The sequence below is a fragment of the Cupressus sempervirens genome, chromosome 5, assembly GCF_028749045.1.
Source record: "Cupressus sempervirens isolate cs-2001-9-10 chromosome 5, ASM2874904v1, whole genome shotgun sequence".
Taxonomy (NCBI): Eukaryota; Viridiplantae; Streptophyta; class Pinopsida; order Cupressales; family Cupressaceae; genus Cupressus; species Cupressus sempervirens.
Window position 1 is genome coordinate 83918395 of NC_143122.1, and position 22418 is coordinate 83940812.

General features: G+C 37.5%; 1 protein-coding gene across 2 annotated transcripts in view; it reads left to right on the top strand.

Annotated features, from left to right (window-relative positions):
- The window catches only part of LOC149554667 (protein HLB1-like), a 183854-nt gene that overhangs the window by 6752 nt on the left and 154684 nt on the right, over positions 1 to 22418 (top strand). For both annotated transcript variants that reach the window (XM_089828727.1, XM_089828728.1), the window contains exon 2: positions 4254 to 4379. In XM_089828727.1, coding sequence (XP_089684853.1) covers positions 4254 to 4379 — 126 coding nt within the window. The remainder of the gene's footprint in view (positions 1 to 4253; positions 4380 to 22418) is intronic.

Genomic DNA, 22418 nt, shown 5'->3' on the forward strand with positions numbered 1-22418 from the left:
TGGTGATGCAGCCCCACCCCCACCCACTGAGCCTTGACTACTCATTGTTTTATTCTTGCAATCTAGAAAAAAAAAGTGAAAGAAAACCATGTTTCACACTTGCACAAAAACTTGAAAATTTGGAAAACTAAAAATAAATCAATAATCTATGAAAGAATTCAAGAATATGGTTGAAATGCATACCTTAAACACTTCTTGCAAGGTATTTGAAGCTCCACAACCGATCTCCTTCGAATCCAAGCACTTCACTGCAAACTAGCAAGTATGAGAGAGCAAAATAGAGAGCAAATGAACTTGCATTGTGATTTAGAGGGTCATTTTAAGAGTTTAGGGCCTTTAGGGCAAAAAAAAAAACATTAAAAAATGATAATGGGCCCACGTTTTTGCAAGTTCCGGCTGTCATTGCCGCGGATTCACGTGGATCCGCGCGTGGATCCTCGAGGATCCGGGCAAGATTCGTAATCCTGCCTGTGGATCCGTAAGGATCCGCGGGCAGGATTACGAATCCTGCCCGGATCCTCACGGATCCATACGTGGATCCGGATCCGAATCGGACCCGAGTCCGGATCCGGCCATTCCTAGGCGAATCCGGTAACTAAGATAATTTCTGAGTTTGGAAGTTACATCAAGTGAAGAATGATATTTTGAAATTCAAAGTTGGTAATTTTTTTGGATCGATAAAAAAGCAATTGCCGTTATTTTATTAATACCAATATATTTACATGATGTTTTTTGTTCCTATTCAAAGTGTAGACACAATGGAAAATTGAACGGGGAAGAAAACCCCTGGTCTCGTCTGGGATGCTTGCATCCTGTCCACTGTTTATACAGTTGCCCCTTATTAAGAAAGGTTGACTTTAGGAAGGCATTCCTTCCCTTACAAAAGATATTTATGTTTACATTTGTCCCTCTATTTGGGAAATCCGATAAAGAAACCATTGTTTGATGCATTTTTCGAGTGTTTGAGATTTTACATAAGTTATACTTTTATTAATGAGCCTCTCTGCTTTGGATTGGTTCTTGTTCTTTATGGAATTTCCCTTTAAAGCTGGTAATATTCTTGCCCCTGGATACTTCATCCTGACCAAGATCTTATGTTAGGTGTAAATCTATGTTCAGGAAATTCAGTTTTATAAGCTGTATTAACAAGAATGAAATATTATTGATAGCAGAAAGGCATACCTCTGTTTGCTTTGGCCAGTCCCTGAGATAGATGAACAATTCTAATACCGGGTGAAGCTTGAAAGGATAGCCAAGAGTTATAAAAGATTTCCTATTGGGATTAGAAACAAATTACTACTATGACCGCTGCTTATGCTAGAATAGATACTCCCCATAATTCAGTACTGATGGCTAATTATAATTATCTGCTTTGATATTAGCCAGTCATCTTGACAGATATATTTATATAATGTTATGGCTTATGGAAAAAGCAGGAGAATTGTTTAGACAACCAGACTCAAATGATAATATAGATATGGAAATGAAACAAATTAAAAAAGGAGAATCTTGATAATAATAAGAAAAAACAACTAAACTGAGCTTATCCTTAGAAGAACCCTTGACAGATAAAATATTAAAACAACAAAAAATGATTTGCAGTATAGATTAATTAAGTTTCCATTAAATTTCCACCATTTTCATGTTTGTGCCTGGATACCTTGGTAATGGCTTTAATTTTTGTCTTGAATTACTGATGATGTGGCTTCATATTCATCACTTCTGGATTATGATTGTTAGTGTTGGTTTTCCGGGATCGCTGCAAATGTACTAAGCACTGCCATGTATGTGGTATATTTTTTTCAAATGGCAGCGACCTCTTATTTAAATTGAGAATAAGCCATGAAGGAACATGTCCCATTCATGAGACATGTCTATTCATTAATTAGATTATTAATATAATAAACATTTAATTATTGTTATATACATATATATTATATTAATCTCTCTCATATAAAAATAAACTTATATATATAAATTATATCTCATATATAATTATATATAGGTTAATCCGACATAAGCTACTAAACATCAACACTCTCTCTTAGCTAGGGAGGATAAACACACGTATTACCTCAAAGTATTATCAAGTTAGCAAGATTAAGGATATCTTTGATTAGGAGGCATCCATCATTTTGATATCACATTTGATATCAAGAGTATTGGTCTCTCAGATTATCAACATATGAGATCCACCAAATACTCAATAAGGTTTGATATCACATCTGATATCAGGGTTATTGGTCTCCCAAAATACATGATATTCACCAATTACTCAACTATGTTTGATATCACATCTGATATCATGAGTATTGATCCCCTAGATTATCAATGATATTCACCAAATACTCTTTGAGTAATGGCCTTTGAGAATGTTGAGAAGCAAGATATGAGTAATGGCCTTCTAGAACATCAAGTCGCATGATATTTACCAAGTACTCTGTGAGTAACGACCTTCCAGAACATCAAGATGCGTGATATTCACCAAGTACTTTGTGTAATGGCCTTCTGGAATATTAATACGCATAACATTCACCATGTACTCAAAAAATGTTTCTAAGGTATGTGCACACGCATTCTCATAATGCTTACCATATAAACTTCCACTATGCAAAGTATAATCTATTATGATCTTCATAGACATCGTAAGATATCCATCATAATAGAAAATAAGTTATTTTAAGATAGTCACCTTACAATAACTTTTGCAAATACAAGTGACATCATTTGGAAGTCGTTACTTCCTCATGATGTACACAGGGGGGTAGGCCCATTAAAAAACATGTTGTCACACAAATGACAACAAAGTTTACATGAAGTCAAACTCCCTTTGAATCTGATATCAACTTTTGTGATGTCCTCGTACAAAGCTGACTTTGATGAAGTGTCAAACTGACTTTGAATATGGATTCTCCAATCTCTTTAAATTATTCATCTTGATAAAACCTTTTCCACTTTGATAGATGCCTTTTTGTTTTATCAATATTAATATGGTCCCAATATTAGTTTCTTGGAGATTTTGAATCTTAGAAAATTAGGTTTTATACCCACTTCGTGTATCTCTATTGAACTTTTCCACTTCATACACCAAAGTATTCACAAACGAACTGTCTTCATCCTTTGATAAAAAGTATTTTCTTTCCATTGAGAAAGAGTGTTACTGATGGCAATAAAATATCACTAGAAGATATGAATATCCTTGTAATCTTATTTGACTATCATATTGTCATCCAATGTTATGATGATGAAAGAATTAGCTCTAATCTTCAAGCAGTGCCTTACGACAAGGAGTCTTCAAGCTGTGATACGATGTTGGTTGTTCGGGATCGCTGCAAATGTACTAAGCACTGCCATGTAAGTGATATATGTTTTCCAAATGGCAGCGACCTCTTATTTAAAAGTGAGAATAAGCCATGAAAAGACATGTCCCATGAATGAGACATGTTTGTTCTTTAATTAGATAATTAATATAATAAACATTTAATTATTGTTATATATATTATATTAATTTCTCTTATATAACAATAAACTTATATATAAATTATATCTCATATATAATTATATATAGGTTTATCCGATAGAAGCTACCGAACATCAACAGTTGATAAATAAATTGTAGCATTACTATATCTGCTTTATGTAAATTATTACAAAGTAATTGGTAAAATACTTGCTTGTTATTGACAGCTATTGATAGATCAATATAGACAAATAAATAAATGATGTTTCCTTAGGAAATGATCATAAAGAATAGAAATATTCTTTTCTTGCTAACAGTTAACTAACAACTAACTAAATATTAGAAACGTTCTAATATTTACAATGGATTACAAATAGATAACCATTAAATACTAATAGAAGCTATCTAGGTGGAGAAAATGCAGGAACCAATAGATACACTCATTTTTCTTTTTCCTTTCCAAGCTTCTATTTCATTTTGGATTTAAGTTATTAATGATGTTGGCTTTTTTTTTGTACCAACATATGGCCTTATTTGGCCATTTTCATTTTTGGCCGGCCCACTGTTCTCGTGATCAATAGATGATAGTGCCAGATGGTACAATCTTTTATGTACAACATTGAGTCTGTTGTTTAAGTTGTTGTCCTTGCTTTAGAAGAGCTTCTATAAAATCTGCGTGCTTGTCATTATTTACTTCCAAGATTAAAGCAATCTGTTGGATTCTTTTAACATGCCAAACCGAGAAATGTATTATTATAACTTTTGATTTTCATTGTTTCAAAACATTTTTCAGCCCAGAAACTCTCATTCAACATTCTGTAAGTCAGAAGAACATGGCAGCTGATCTTCTTAACAGCATTACTATTGGTGATGAAGAGGGTCGTTCTCGACAACGGATTCTTTCGTTTGCTGCAAAAAGGTACAATAGATATATTTTATTCTCTTCCAAAATGACAACAACTGTTTTAGGTTCCATACAAGGCTAAGATAACCCAAGCAGTGACTTTAATATCGAACACAAAGGACCTAGTTAATTCATGCATGGTAGGGATTAATCTTTATTTGATTTTCATACTATCCTAGATTCTTATTACATTCAACTATCAAGTTTTTTGTTATTGTGAGAATGTACCTCATTCTATGTTTCATCTTCTGAAGCTCCTATCAAGGTTATTTGTTACACAAATTTGATATTTCTTATGTCTTGTTTTCCTCTGAGTGAAGCCACTAAAACATATTTCTTTTATTCTGACAAAAACTTGAAATTGAACTTATCTGTACCATCCTGTGCTTTCTATAACAGTGTTGATGTGTTAGCATCTCTTTAACTGTTTTGAACCTTTCTTAAGTTCAAGCCAGCAACTAGTTTCCTTTGAAATATCAACTCATTTTCTGCAAGTTCATGGGATGACATTTAGCTGTTTTCTCCATATAACCTAATGATAAGTAAAAAAAAGTGAGATCCAAGGGGAAGTGTTACTATTGTAAAGGGCTGGGACACTTCAAGAAAGATTGTCAAAAGCAACAAAGAGATCTGGCAAGTGGTCAAATGAGGATAGAGTATATAAACATAGTAGTAATGGGTGATTTTTTATATGCATCATAGACTAAATTACTGAACAGACAAATTGGTACTTTTGACTCAGGAGTGTACCGTACTATACATGTTAGCAAGATTGATATACAAGTTATGTTGATGACAAGAAGAGTAGTGAATCTCTTAGGTTTGCATATTGCTTATTATTCATTTAAGAATATCTGGTACGTCTCTGACATGAACAGTAAGTTACTGTGTATTAGTGAGATTACTAATAACCTAGCGTGTTTTGTAAAATTCCAACCTTCAAGGAACCAATATGTTGTAACCATTTTCAAGGTAACATCAAATTATGCAGTCTAACATAAATTTCAGCTCAAAAATGATCACGATAGCAATACAAAAGCATCTGAATCAATACTTTATTCATCCGCAGGCTGAAATTACATGCATGATATCTGCCTCCAGCAAACTTCTTAGATTTCCACTGCCCATGAATAATTGCATGAAATGTTGCTGGATTCAACTGTGTTCAAATTTTTGAATCCACATTTGGAATCACACACTGTGATCCATCATCAGGATGAAAGTGAGTAAGTGCAGGAGGAAAATGAAAATTTACAGACTTAGATTGGATATATAGAAGTGAGGGCAGAAGGAAAATGATAATTTGCACACATAGATTGGATAAATAGAAGTGAGGGGTAGAGAGGAGAAAGTGTACACAGGTCGAGCTTTAAAATTTTAAAAAGAATTTACAAAGAAAACAAAAGAGAGGAAAAAGGTGGGGGAGGTGTTAGCAACCAGGATCGCACCCTAGCCAAGATAAGCTCAACTATCCTGTTGCAACATTGAAATGTTCTTGAATTGTGGGTAACTCATATTGAGAACGAGTCTCTGGAGCGGGCTGGTTCCCCTGATGTATCACCTAGTCTATTGAAATCTGAGATAAAAGGAAATCTGAAATGAAAACCTAGAACTTAGGATGGTTCACTAGAATTTTATATGACTTGAAGACTTCTACTCACAAACAAATTTTCAAAACCTCAGCCTTCACAAGTTCACTTAAAACATACAACTCAAAAATAATTTGAGTGAAGGTTCAAACTGAACTCAATCACACAACCTGAATGATATAGAATTTTCGCATGCTAACTCACAATGACAAGACTTAAAAAGGATTTTATACTTTGAATCGCAATGAACATCAAATTGCTATAGCAAGTACTAGACAAAAATGAGAAGGAAACTCTGCTGTTAATTGAAAATGAAGGAGAAAAAAAATGCAAAACTAAGTACCAAAAGGTGTTCACAAAACTCTTTGCTATGCACTAGAGAGAAAGAAACAATTGTCTCCACTGGGAAAACTACTATTCACTAGAGAGGAAGAAACAATAGTCTTCACTTAGAAAACTTTTCTCAGTGGAGACTAGGAAGAAACAATAATCTCTACTGAGAAAATTTAGTTTTCCCAGTGGAGACTCTTGTTTCTATTACAAAGTAATTGAAAAATATTTGCTTGATATTAACTGTGATTAAGAGATCAATTTATACAAGAGACTCAATGATATTTCCTTAGGAAACAATCGTAAAAAAAACGTTCTATTCTAGAAACAAGAAACTAAATATTAGAAACATTCTAATATTTTTAGGAGATTACAATAGATAACTATTAGATACCAAACAAAGATAATAGAAACTATTTATTATCGTAATAGTTTCTTCCTCTCTATTGCATAGTTTTCTCAGTGGAGATTATTGTTTCTTCCTCTCTAGTGCATAAGAGAGAGTTCGTAACAGTTTTTGCTATGCAGAAAAGCTTTCCCCAAAAAGAAACTCCACCCATTTCCGAGCTCAAAAGAAAAGCGTAGAAAAAACCCCCAAAAAACACTCCAAACAACATGAGAAAATTGGAAACTTTCTACTCCCAAGAGATCAGTCCATTAAAACCTCAAAATCATGCTCAAACTGCATCTAAATTTAGAAAAACAACCTCAGCATTAAGCAATTTATAGAAACATTGCTTAATCCATTATTTTATAATCAATTGATTATTAAGACTTCAAAATCAAAAGTCTTATCTCACATATTATTTTAATTTTTAGAATAAAATAAACTTTAATATTAAAATTGTAAAAAGAATTTACAAAGACAACAAAAGAGAAGAAAAAGGTGGGGAAACACTAGAGGGACCTTGATGACTAGGGATGAAAATAAAACAAATAAACAAGAAAGAAAGAAAAAAGAACTAAGAGATAAGTAAATAATAAAAAAAAAAATAAAAAATAAAAAGTGAACTTGTATAAAAAGAGAGGAAGAAGAGGGGATAAGGCAATCAAGGAAATAAATAATAAGTTAGGTTCGTAGTTGTTGAAACTTAAAAAATAAAGTAATAGAAGGTTATAAATTATATAAAAACTTAGGAAATAAGGAAAAGGAAAAAAATAAAATAGAAGAAATCAAGGAAAAATGAAAAACTAATAAAAGACAAATCGTATTAAAGATATAAATAAAGGAACTATCTGTTGGATATTTGCCTAGAAATTAAGATAAACAACAATAAAGAATAGCCAAACTAGATATAAGAGACACACACAAATACCCTGGGAAAACCCTTCTAGAATGAAGGGAAAAACCTAACCACACAACAAAAAATCACTTTATTGATAATAAAATTCAAGTGTACAAACACTTGATGATATATATATATATATCATAAAGAGACTTCACATTACAATCGAAGTTCTCTTCAATTTTCAAAACATAACTTTTTATTTTCAAATATAGCTCTTTGTATTTCCATGCCGCAATGCATGTTGAATGACATGTCTTTATGTTTAATATTACAATTTATCATCAATGTCCTTTTAGCTGAAGGTGACCATAACAATATTAATACCTAGAGATAAAGATCTCTATCGTAGCTACAATCTCCAACACTCCCTCTTAGTGAGAGAGAGATCTTTAGTTGAACAGTCACACACTACTGCAACCAAAATGTCAACGATAAAATCTGACCACAGATTCTATGAAATTCATGGAATCTTTCAACATGAAAACCCTATAAGAAGCCAAACCAACTTTCATCACAAACTCTCTCAACGTGATGTTGTCATGGAATCTCTTAGCATGACACTAAGAGAACAATTTACTCAGTGTTAATAATCACGACATCACTCAACATGATAGACCAATAACAATTACTCATAATCATGGAATCACTCAACATGATATATGAAAATATTAATTCATAACTAATAATCATGGAACTTGCAAAAATTTCATTCAACTTTCCTCACGAACTCACTTAACATGATGTTGTCATGGAATCTCTCAACATGACCAACTTACAAAAATCACATTCAACTTTGATTAGGGACTTGCTTAACGTGATGCTTTCATGGAATCTCTCAACATGTCAAACTAGTAAGGTTTATGACTAGCATTTTATTACGGGCTCTCTCAACGTGATGACATCATGGACTCTCTCTACATGATGTCCACTATGAATCTCTCATAAGTGAAAGTGTTATCAGGCTGACCTTAAAAACTATCATTAATTTCATATGAATAAGAACTCATAATCAACAAGAAAATGCAATCACAGTTGAGACTCGTTTCCACCAAGAGTCACAAAATCCTACAATACCAAAATATTAAAAGCATGTATAAGATAGGGAAGATTTTTATGAGGAGTCCCTCTCAACCAAGAACAACTCCCTTTGAATCACAGGGTTCGTTTGAAATAATTCAATTCAGTAAGCAACATCCTCTTCTCATTGATTTTTGTTGCATCCTACTGTAATGTCCTTGTTATAAAATAAATAATAATTTAATCTTTGTAATGGGCTGATTGATTTATTTTATCTTGGACCCATTTTTATTTTGTTTTCGTAGTTTGTGTTGCCGTTGGCTATCTTTGTACACCCTCAGAAAGGTTTTTCCAATGGGTATTTAAGCACGGCTTGTAGGAATTCTATAAGCATGCTTTGGACTATATATCTCTGTACTGTGGATTCCTGCTAGAGTTCGGGATTGTTCGCCATTTTGGAAGTGAAAGATACTTCCCTATTTGGCTTGTACGGTTTCGGTGGGATTCAACCCTCACCCTATTCCGTCAATGCTCACATCAGTGTGTATCTAACAAATTTGGAGTACTCTCATTATTTGCAATTACTCATCAACTTGTGAATGTTTTGGCATACTTGTATGGGCAATTATTTGGTGTTTGAAATCTACTGTGTTTGCCATTGATTTAATAATATTCTGTATTGTGTGTTTGAGCAACATTGTGTTTCCAACTGTGTGTCACCATATGACTATCACAGTAGTCTATCCCAGATCAGTGTACAACATCATTCAACTTACGTATGGTCATCTTATTAGTAGCATCTGTACGACCATCTTACATAACCGTACGGCTTCATATGGTAACCGTACGACCATATTTCGATATAGCACGACTCATTTCTCTGAAGTACGACCTATCCCCAATCACCGTACAGCTTGCATAATCATTTTCTTGGCATATAGACACAAGGTAGAATATTGTAGGATTCCAACTGTACGGCTTTCTGTTCTAACTTCCCATCACCGTACATTCTTTGCAAACCTAGTATTATCACCGTACAGCTATTCTAGTCAGCACCTCCTCATTGTACAGACTTCATTCAAGGGCATAGTTGCAGTCATTCATTGTAACTTCAGTCTGCTAATTAATCCATTGCGTCCTAGGAACAAACCAGTGGTATCAGAGCTCTTCAATCTTGCCAGTTTGTGGATGGTGAATGAGAGTTTGTAGTTGGAAGAGGAGAAGGACACATTCCGTTGATCGAATGGTTGACTAACGGGAACTGACGAATGCCGAACTTGTGGCACTTTTGAGGGAACTTGCCCGGAATCAGGCACAGATCACTGACACACAGCGACTCATGGAAGAAACTCTCAAGAAGTTGGCGAAGAACAAAATATCTGGGGAATAGAATGGTCACAACGCGGACTTAGTATCGGGTAAAGCACACTCAGCCAACATGCTCTCGACCTTCCATGCTGACCTTCCCGCCATGAACGGAAGCACATCACAGAGAGAGACTCCCAACTTTTGAAGAGATAAGAGAGGACTAGAGAAATGCAAATCTTGAAGAGGACATTTCCTACAAAGATTACGTAGATCTGAGAATGAGATACTCAGGAGGCAGAAACAAAGGAGGATACTTTAATGATGATCTTAGGAGAAAATTGAGTAAGGTGAATTTGTCTCCATTTGACGAATGGGGTTCCATTTCAGCACAAGCATGGTGATGAAAGCCGATACCTACTTCCAGCTGAATCCCATGCTAGAAGAAGACGCTATCTAATTTGCTGCGTTACATTTGGAGGGAGTTGAACACGAATGGTGACACCAGAACACCATCACATTAGGGCATGATCAAATAAAGACCTATGCAGAATTTACAGAGAGATTAATAGAACGATTTGATGGGAAAGACCCTGAGCTCAATTTCAAAGGGCTGGCGCAACTGAGGCAAATTGGATTGGTAGATCAGTTCATTGCGGAATTTTAGAGACTTTCTGTGTTGGTTATGGACATCTCCAAAAGAAGGCGGGTCGTGCTCTTTATGGACGGACCTTCAGAACCACTGAAGGGTTGGGTAAAGGGATTCAATCCATCTTCCCTATTGGAAGGAATCAGTAAGGCATGAAGTATGGCATTGTTGTCGGCATCAACCTTATCCTCTCGAAGTCACTCACATTCGATACCGCTAATGTTTCCGAGGGACAAACCTCCGCCCAAGAAGCTGTCATTGGATGAAGCTACCCGACAGGAACTTCAAAGGAAGAAATTGTGTTTCAATTGCAAGGGCCCTTGGGAGCCTGGCCACCGATGCCTCGGGAAGGGAAAGATCCATTAGATTGAGGTGGTGTTCGATGATGAGGACGAACATGAATAAGAAGAAATGTTAGTTGAAGATGACCAACCTAACACTGACACCGACATGGCTAGTTTAAACCATACGAAGAGGATTGCTGCCTTGGTACAGCGTGGAGGATCCATTGTATTGGTTGGCAGTCTGAGGTGCATAGTTTTCCGTGTGCAAGGTACCCTTCAAGGACAAACGGTTACGGTGATGTTGGATAGCGGAGCTACTTTGAATTTCATAAACTCATCCTTGGTAAACGAAGAAGTCTCCCTACGGAAGCACACGCAGGCTTTCAGGTCAAGGTTGCTGGAGGGACTTTCGTGCCCTACACGCACCTTGTTCCTCAGCTGAGCATCACAATGCCGAATCACACAGTAACAGAAGACTTTTTTATAGTGGACCTCGCTGACATGGAAGTCATTCTTGGCATACAGTGGATGGAGACCCTTGATGAGTACACTTAGAGTTTCAAACTGATGGACTTCACTTTTGTGGTTGACAGAAAGAAGGTTGTCCTCCGAGGAATGGCAAATGAAGGGCCGAAGGAAGTTTCCATGCATCGGATGGAGGCAATCTTGCGGCACGATGATGTTGTGTGAGCTGCGCATTGTTTTATCTCGGTGGAACCTATGAAGGGGCACCGAACACCTCCACAAGATGATGAACTCCAGGACATCTTAAGTAGGCATGAAAAGGTTTTAATGGATATTCCTCCTGTCATACCACCTCACTGGGGGTTTGAACACACAATTGAGTTGGAATCAGGGAAAAAACCAGTCATAACCACACTGTATCACCACCTCGAGAAATTCAAGGATGAGATCGAACAAACGATTTAGGAATTGCTTGAGAAAGAATGGATTTGTCCCAGTTCCAGCCCGTTCGCTTCATCCGTGGTGTTGGTAAAAAAGAAGGATAGAATGATGCACATGTGTGTGGACTATCGCGCGTTGAACAAAAGAACAATAAAGAATAGGTATCCCATCCCACGGATGGATGAACTACATGGCGCGGTCTATTTTTTCAAAAATAGATCTCCATTCCAGATACCATCAGATCCAAATGAGGGAAGAAGATGTGGAGAAAACGGCTTTCCGCTACCACTACGGACACTATGAGTTCCTAGTCATGCCGTTTGGATTGACCAATGCACCTGCTATCTTTCAATCATGCATGAACCGCATCTTCAACAAACAGTTGCGTACGTATCTATTGGTATTCTTTGATGATCTTCTTATTTATAGTAGGACATGGGAGGAGCACCTAAAGCATTTGAATGAAGTTCTGAGTATTATGGAGGAATAGTCCCTGTTCGCCAAGTAGTCCAAATGTGAGTTTGGTATGACAGAGATATTGTACTTGGGGGCATGTTGTCAGTAAATACGGGGTTCAAGTGCATCAGGAGAAGATTTAGGCTATTCTTGACTGGCCTCCCCCAAAATCACTCATGGATCTACGAGGATTCTTCGGACTGTGCAGTTACTATAGGAGATTTGTCAAAGGATTTTCTCAGCTCAGCGCACCTCTAACGGATCTAACGAAGAAGGGGGCTTTCCAGTGGATCGAAGAAGCACAACTCACCTTTCATAAGCTAAAAGAGGCCATGAGCACTTGCTCGGTTCTTGCACTGCTTGACTTCACCCGATCGTTCATTTTGGAATGCGATGCGTCCGGGGAGGGCATTGGAGCGGTTCTAATGCAAGATCGACACCCCATCGCCTATGAGAGTAGGAAGCTTACACCAGCAGTACACCTGTATTCCATTTATGACAAAGAAATGTTGGCCATCGTACATACACTAACCAAGTTTCGGCAGTATTTGGTAGGTGTCAAGTTTGTCGTCCATACGGATCACAACAGTCTGAGATATTTCCTGGAGCAGCGGGACTTGAATGAACAACAACAAAAATGGGTAAGAAAAGTTCAATCTTTTGATTTCGACATTGAATATGTAAAAGGGAAGAACAATGTTGTTGCAGATGCCTTGTCCAGAAAACCCACCATTTGCTCGCTAGACCAGATCTCAGCTGACTAGAAGGCACAACTGTTAGTAGAATATTCCAAGAATACTTTTGCCTGTGAGATAATGGATGGCCACATCCACGATGATCGGTACAGAGTGGTGGATGATATCATCTACTATAAAGACTGGATATACCTGGTGCCAGAATCCAAACTGAAGCAGAAGATCTTGAAGGAAGTGCACGACTCACCTTTGACTGGACATCCCGGCTTCCTTAAAACTTATAGAAGCATTCGGGAGAGATTTTCATGGAAGGGACTGAAAGGGGATGTGTTGCAGCATGTAAGAGAATGTAAGGTTTGCCAATAGAATAAGTTCAAACACGCTCTTCCTGCCGAGCTGCTACAGCCTTTGCCTATTCTTGAACATAAGTGGGAAAGTATATCTATGGACTTCATAACAGGTCTTCCTAAGGTGAACGGAAAGGATTGCATCTTCGTGGTGGTTGACAGATTGACAAAATATGCTCACTTCTTCGCCATCCTCTCGGACCTTCAAGCTGCACAAGTTGCCGATCCATTTTTCAGAGAAGTCTTTCACTTGCATGGGTTACCTCGAAACATCGTTAGTGATCGGGATGGACGATTCGCTAGTATTTTTTGGACAAAATTGTTTCGGATGGCAGGGATAGAATTATCACTGAGCACGAGTTACCACCCACAGACAGACGATCAAATTGAGATTGTGAACAAATGGCTCGTAGCCTACCTTCAGAACTACGTCTCGGCACAACGAGCGTGGGTAAAATGGATTCATCTCGGGGAGTATTCCTACAATACCACGTATCACATGTCTACCGGGATGGCGCCATTCAAAGCTTTGTACGGGCATGAACCCCTCGCATTAATTGACAGTCGCACGCTCCAAGGGTGAAGGATTGGCTTCAAGAGGGATAGGACATACTGAGGAGCTTTAAAGAGAACTTGCAACAGGGACAAAATCGACAGAAGGTGTACGCCGATAAACACCGAATAGAGAGAAGTTTTGAAGTGGGGGATTTAGTCTATCTTCGGCTTCAGCCATACGGACAGTCTTCATTAAAAGAAATAGGTAAGGAGAAATTGAAGCCACGCTTTTATGGTCCCTATCGTGTGATCCGTCACATTGATGAGGTAGCGTACGAACTGGAACTTCCGGAGGGTAGCCGCATTCACAATATCTTCCATGGTTCTTGTCTGAAGAAGGCTATAGGGAAAAATGTCACCGTCACTACCGACCTTCCACCACTCAACAAGGAAGGGAAGCTCATTTTGGAACCTGTTGAGATTCTTGAAGTGTGTGAAAAGGTCCTATGGAACCACACTGTGAAGGAATACTTGGTATGTTGGCAACACCTACCGTTGGACAACACAACGTGGGAAGGCGAGCACATCCTCCAGCACTTGGCATTACACTTGCTTGAGGACAAGCAAATTTTGGGACAGGATTGTAATGTCCCCGTTATAAAATAAATACTAATTTAATCTTTGTAACGGGCCGATTGATTTATTTTATCTCGGACCCATTTTTATTTTGTTTTCGTAGTTTGTGTTGCCGTCGGCTATCTTTGTACACCCTCGGAAAGATTTTCCCGATGGGTATTTAAACATGGCTTGTAGGAAGTTTGTAAGCATGCTTTGGATTATATTTCTCGAAAGTGAAAGATCTTCCCTATTTGGCTTGTATGGTTTTGGTGGGATTCAACCTTTACCCTATTTCGTCAGTGCTCACATTGGTGCGTATCTAACAAATTTGGAGTACTCTCATTATTTGCAATTACTCATCAACTTGTGAATGTTCTGGCATACTTGTACGGGCAATTATTTGGTGTTCGAAATCTACTGTGTTTGCCATTGATTTAATAATATTTTGTATTGTGTGTTTGAGCAACATTGTGTTTCCAACTGTGTGTCACCGTACGACTATCACAATAGTCTATCCCAGATCAGCGTACATCATTCAACTTTCGACCATCTTATTAGTAGCATCCGTACGACTATCTTACGTAACTGTACGACTTCATATGGTAACCCTACAGCCATATTTCCACACTGTATAGCTCATTTCTCTAAAGTACGGCCTATCGCCATCACCGTATAGCTTGCATAATCATTGTCTTGGCGTACAGACACTTACAAGGCAGAATATTGTAGGATTCCAACCGTATGGCTTCTTGTTCTTACTTCTCATCACCATACATCCTCTGCAAACCCAGTATCATCACCGTACGGCTATTCCAGTTAGCACCTCCCCATCGTATGGACTTCATTCAAGGGCACAGTTGCAGTCATTCATTGTAACTTTAGTCTGCTAATTAATCCATTGCGTCCCAGGAACATTACACCTACAATCAAGAGAGATTAATAAATCAAGTTATCATATGAAATCAATGCTAAAAGAAAAAATTCTATTTCTATTTAATTTAGCCATTGAATAATAATTTCTTTCATATGCAAATTCACTAAGTTCAATTATCTTTTAACAACAGATACCAGTTCTGCTGGAAATAGGACATCTACATCAATTTCCTCAGTAAGACCTGAATAAGTAGGTACTTCCTTTACATCATTGGGACCCTTCCCACTCCATAAAATCTTGTTCGAAATGACAACCATAGAATGTTTCCACCCAAGCTCTTTGATCACCTGACCCATGATTTCTTCTACTTTTCCCTCGACATACACTTATGCTTTGTTGAAGAAATTGATACCCATTTACTCTTCAAAAGGATGACAAGGATTTGGCTTCTTCTAATTGGAAGTCAAAGATGACTCATGCCCTAACTTCCGATGCGAATATAAGCAGGGTGTCTGGGCAAAGCTCCAAGAATTGGAAGAGACAAGCCACACACGATGCCAGTTCCATGATATTCAAGAAAAGCCTGCTTCCATTGGACATAATAAATATTCCTGTCTAACCTATGATTCACCAGACATGGGTACACACCAAAAAGCTATTTTTCTTTTTTTTCCTGTACTGGCAACATAAACTTTCTCTTGCCACGCCGCACCATTGAAACATTTCGTCCTCCAAAGCCTAGAGTACGAGTGACTGAATTCCACCCGAATCCCATTACCTGTGAAAACCTCTTAGCGTAAACTACTAAGTCGCCAAAAGCCATTCTTGTCTCAAAATAAAAGTCACTTTCTTAAGCTTCTCATAAACATACGCTATCACAAGATTCTTCATTTTCCATGATGACAAAACGGAAGAATTGACACCAACATGATGAAAAAAATGAAAAACTTGTACAAAGGCTCAACTAAGGAATGGACAGGGCTGAATCATCAGATTAGATCACATGAAAACAAGGAAAGCAACACAGGGGTCTATGCATGTTAAAAGGCAAATGAATGCATTCAACGTAGAGACATGAACAAAGATCTTTACACTCCCGATGCCCACACAAGACATGAATCATCAACAAACAAAAGAAAACAAAAGCGAGAAATATCAAAATGAATGGGATGCTGAACATGAACGAACACATGTCCCTCTTGACAACGAACAGTTACGAAACCAATGACAAGGTTAAGAAACATATGATACAAGATCTCGACAAGTCCCAAGAGACAAATATAACTCTTAAAGACGTTATGAAGTCCAAAGAAATTTGCCTAAACAAGAAATTGAAGATGTCAACAATGTACAAATAGAGAGGAAAAATTGAATAAATGAATAAATAAACCATGAAGCCAAAAAGGCATGACCAAAATTGACAACGCTCGTTGCAGATATATAAACGCCAAAAGATGAGACAAAAGATAGCAACCCCGTGAGAAATGTCTAGCTGAGCCATGCGATGCTGAACATGAAAAAACACGTCCCTCTTGACAACAAACAGTTACAAAACCAATGACAAGGTTAAGAAACACACGATACAAGATCTTGATGAGTCCCAAGAGACAAATATAACTCTTAAAGATGTTATGAAGTCCAAAGAAATTTGCCTAAACAAGAAATTGAACATGTCAACAATGTAAAAATAGATAGGAAAAACTGAATAAATGAATAAATAAATGATGAAGCCAAGAACGCATGATCAAAATTGACAACTCTTGTTGCAAATATATAAATGCCAAAAGACGAAACAAAAGATAGCAACCTTGTGAGAAATGTGTAGCCGAGCAATTGGTAGTTGGGTTTCAACATTTGATGCAAGAATAGAGCAATCTGGAGATGTGGAAAACACACACCATCATTTCACAGGTTGCGAGAGAAAGATTGTAATCGAACAAATATCTTATAAAAGATGAAGCAATTGAAATAGGGAGGCTGAGAAATTTCAACATCTATAAAAATGTATACATGTAGGTATGAAGAAACCCATAAACTTATGATTGAAATTAACACATCAGCTAGAAGTGACATTAATAATCTCCATGAATGACACATAAACAAGGAGAAATGCAGAATGTCTCAATTCTCAAAAGAACAAAATTCTTATATTTGTGTAATAAGTGATGCAGTGCAAGGCAGAGAATCCCCAAAGGAGATGTCCTAGCCCCCAACAAATAACCACGCAGTGGAAACACAACAAGAAGAAGCAACAATGCAAGATCTGATACCAAATTACAATAATATATTCATAAAATATATAACTGATTACATGCAATATGCTTGGCTGTAAGGCCTTCCGGGTTAGGGCCAAATGCAAACAACAAATTACAAAATCAGTTCTGCAAGATCCAACTTACAACCAATCTCAGCTAGTCCAGATACACAACTGAATAAGAACACCAGGAAGAATCCACACTTGTACCCGCAGGTCCACCAAGAGATCCTCTAGTTCCTAAGCTGCATCTCTAGCTCCTCAAATTCGCATCTATCCTTACTTCATCCCCAAATTCCATCATGACTAAAAGACTCCACAAGACCCTTACTTATACCAATCTAAGCCACAAGTCGGCCCAGAACACAAATTAAATACAAATACATAAATTAAATGCCACAAGTCGGCCTGCAACAACAATTAAATGTCCAGAAATCGATATCCAAATAAAATCGTGATATCTCCTAGCTTCAATTGAATTAGAACTTGTGCTTTGAACCGTAGGTAGAAATCTAGGTCCTCTACAACCCCTTAAATGCGCAAAGGCTGATTCCCCAAGGAAAAGTGCACATCCATCTTGAAAGTCACACACAGTAGACTGTCGTGCGAAATTGCTAGAAATCGATACTCTGAGAGAATTGCCATATCTCCCAACCTATAATGAATTAGAACTTGTGCTCTTGATACAAGGAAGTATTCTAGGTCCTTTTCAATCCTTGAAGTGCACACTCTCATTCATTAAGGATAATTAGTTATGTGCTCTGCAACAGGCACCCAGAAACCAGAAAAAACACAGTTTCAGCAGCAAGGTTCAAACAACTCAAACTTAAACTTAATCCATCAAATCTCTATGCAATCATGAGGAAAGGTTCCGAAATGTGTCTCCAACACATCCCTAACCATGAAAACATAGCTCCACCAAAATCCAAGCGCAATGCTCCTGAACACTTAACCAAAATCCCTCCAAACATGCAGGATTGCAGGAAAGCCTAGGATGCTCTTGCATCAGATACACCAGGTTCAGAAAGATGTTCTAATAACTGAAAGAACATCTTCTGGGATTCAACACATAAATCCCAAACTGGTTCTTCACGTACATGTCCTCCGAGTCTTCAACATGTACACTCTTTCCCTTGTTTTTCTTCTTCTTCTTCACATCCACCACAGGTGTTCCATAAGTCTGCTTTCCATGCTGATCTCCAACCTTCTTAGAATCTGCCAACTCAACTCGATTGCCAATACTCAGGTTCCTCCTACCAAACTCTATATTCTGCAAAGGAATCAGGGAAAACTTCCTACCACCTTTCTCAACAGTAAACAAATTCCTAACACAATCATGCACAACCCTGCAATCATACTGTCAAGGTCTGCCAAGTAACACATGACAACTGTTCATATCCACAATATCACACAACACTTGATCCTTATACTGCCCAATCTGAAAATCAACGAGGCATTGCTCCCTCACTTCCAAAGCATGCTCACCTTGCAACCAGCCAATCCTAAAAGGATAAGGATGTCTCATTCTCTTCAAACCAAGTTTCTGAACCATCTCTTCAGCAACAAGGTTATCAGTATTGCCACCATCCACAATCACCTTGCAAACTTTACCACCAGACTTACAAGTCTTGAACAAACTAGTCCTCTGACAAGAATCTAATGTCCTCTCACCAATCAGTACTCGTTGAGCCAGCAAACTCTCTCCTTGCTCAGGCTGACTATCCTGGACTGCAACTTCATTCACAATAGCAGTTGTCCTCGCAATTGGACATTCAAAAGATCTATGCCCTTGTTGACCACACTTGAAACAATTACGTCTAAACCCACCTCCACGTATCCTCTTTTTCTGTTCAATAGGTTTTGGTGTACCTTATGCTTTCGGTTTAGCTTGTGCCGAACTATCCTGGTTTTCCTTCCCTCGGGAACTACCTTGATTCTTCCTCTTTAGCTTCTCCTCTGCTCTCAAAGCATACTGATAAGCATCCTCAACTGAAGAAATATTTAGCATACCAACCTCATCCTGAATATTGAATCTCAAACTATTAATGTATCGAGCTACCTTCTCTTTTGACAATTCTCTATGCCCAGACCAAATAGTGAACTTGTAGAACTCCTTTGTATAATCTTTCATAGTCATATCCTTCTGCTTCAGATTCTGCAACTTTTTAAACAACTCAAGTCCATAATCAGCAGGAATGAACTTAGCCTTCAACTTAGTCACCATCAATTTCCATCTAGAGATCTTCATTTCACCTTCCTCTTCTCCATCTCTTTGTAGTTCTTTCCACCAAAGAGCAGCATGTCCCTTCAACTTAGTTTGTGCCAACCTTGCTCTGAGTGGATCCTCAATATCCTCAAGCTCAAAGTAGTCTTCTAATTCACCAATCCAATCAATCAGGTCTTTAGGATTCAAAGTACTTGAAAAATTAAAAACCTCCATCTTATGCTTTAGCTTCAACTGAGATCCAGGTCGAGCAAACTGATCAGCCCTAGTTCCAATAGGTCTCTCCACACAAGCAGTTCTGTCCTCACCACTAGATCCAGTAGCTTCAAAGTCTTCAATAACTTCCTCATAACTTCCTTCAATACCCACATGCCTAGGTACACTACCTAAAGTACTTACAATTTTAGCAATCATGTTACTCTTCATCAATGCAATCTTAGATCTGAATTTTGCTCTCATCTTCTCTGAGATCCGTTCTTCTACAGCATCACTAAGATCGTTAATTGCTAAGATCATTAATTGCCCTAGGGTCCAATCTTCTTGGAGGCATCTTCCAAAATTTTAGCAAACCCTAAGCAACAAATCCACCAATCAAGAAGATCAATCAGCCACAAGATCAACCTTCTTCAACCCAAGTCCTGGTGCAAATTGCCTTAGCTTCGGCAATCTGTCTACACACTCAAGAACAACTTTCGCTCTAATACGACCTGATGCAGTGCAAGGCAGAGAATCCCTAAAAGAGATGTCCTAGCCCCCAGCAAATAACCATGCAGTAGAAACACAACAGCAAGAAGCAACAATGCAAGATCTGATACCAAATTAAAATAATATATTCATAAAATATATAATTGATTACATGCAATATGCCCGGCTGTAAGGCCTTTCGGGTTAGGGCCAAATACAAACAACAAATCACAAAATCAGTTCTGCAAGATCTAACAAGATCCAACTTACAACCAATCTCAACTAGTCCAAATAAACAATTGAATAACAACACCAAGAAGAATCCACACTTGTACTCGCAAGTCCACCAAGAGATCCTCTAGTGCCTAAGCCGTAGCTCTAGCTCCTCAAATTCGCATCCCCAAACTCCATCATGACCAAAAGACTCCACAAGACCCCTACTTATACCAATCTAAGCCACAAGTCGACCCAGAACACAAATACATAAATTAAATGCTACAAGTCGGTCAACAACAACAATTAAATGTTCAGAAATCAATATCCGAGTAAATTCGCGATATATCCTAGCTCCGATTGAATTAGAACTCGTGCTTTGAACTGTAGGTAGAAATCTAGGTCCTCTGCAACCCCTTAAATGCGCAAAGGTTGATTCCCCCAAAAAAAGTGTGCATCCATTCTAAAAGTCACACACAAAAAACTGTCGTGCGAAACTGCTAGAAATTGATACTTCGGGAGAATTGCCATATCTTCCAACCTATAATGAATTAGAACTTGTGCTCTTGATACAAGGAAGTATTCTAGGCCCTCGTCAGTCCCTGAAGTGCACATACTCTCATTCATTAAGGATAATTAGTTATATGCTCCGCAACAAGCACCCAAAAACTAGAAAAAAACACAGTTTCAGCAGCAAAGTTCAAATAGCTGAAACTTCAACTTAATCTATCCAATCTTTATGCATCCAATCTTTATGCAATCATGAGGAAAGGTTCCCAAATGTGTCTCCAACAACACACATCCCTAACCATGAAAACATAGCTCCACCAAAATCCAAGCTCAATGGTCCTCAAGACTTAATCAAAATCCCTCCAAACATGTAGGATTGTAGGAGAGCCTAGGATGCTCCTGCATCAATAAGTTAGCTGTGATACCATGTTGAATATTTGCCCAGAAATTAAGGTAAACAACTATAAAGAATAGTCAAATTAGATACGAGAGACACAAAAAATACCTTGGGAAAACCCTTCTAGAATGAAGGGAAAAACGCAACCACACAACAAAAGATCACTTTATTGATAATAAAATTCACGTGTACAATGCCTTTCACCTAATGTAATATATACATCATAAAGAGAAACTCTTCACATTACAACTGAAGGTCTCTTTAATTTCCAAAACATAACTTTTTATTTTTAAATACAACTCTTCGTATTTCCATGCCTCAATGCATATTGAATGACACATGTCATTATATTTAATATTACCATTTATTATAATTGTCATTTTCAGCGAAAGGTGACCATAATGGTATCAACCCCCAGAGATGAAAATCTCTATCATAGCTACAATCTTCAATACACTATGTTGGTTCCCAAAACCATAGATTGGAAATCCAAGAATTTTGCCAATTCGCTAGTAGGATTACTCAACCGATTTTGGCCAACGAACAGAAATAACTTCCTGATTCAATTCCCCTTCACTTTAGGCTTCACTAGACATAGGCAGGTAAACCTCTACCTTAAACCCTAATCACTTGGTTCAAAGCTTTTCCATATAAACTTTATGAGTTCTTAAGTTGGCAAAATCCTTAAACTCAATCAAAATGAAAGTTGTATGAATGCTTTAGGATATTTAGTTGTGAAATGAATATTTTTAAATGAAAGAAATTGTGTTTGCCAGTTATGGATATGGCAGAATATTGAACTTCAAGACCTAAGACATCAACCCACTTTCTCAAAATAAATTGCAGACTAGTTCCTTATCCAGCCTTGGGAAAATCGAGTGAAACTTTATTCAGATCCTTGTATACAAAACCCTGAGA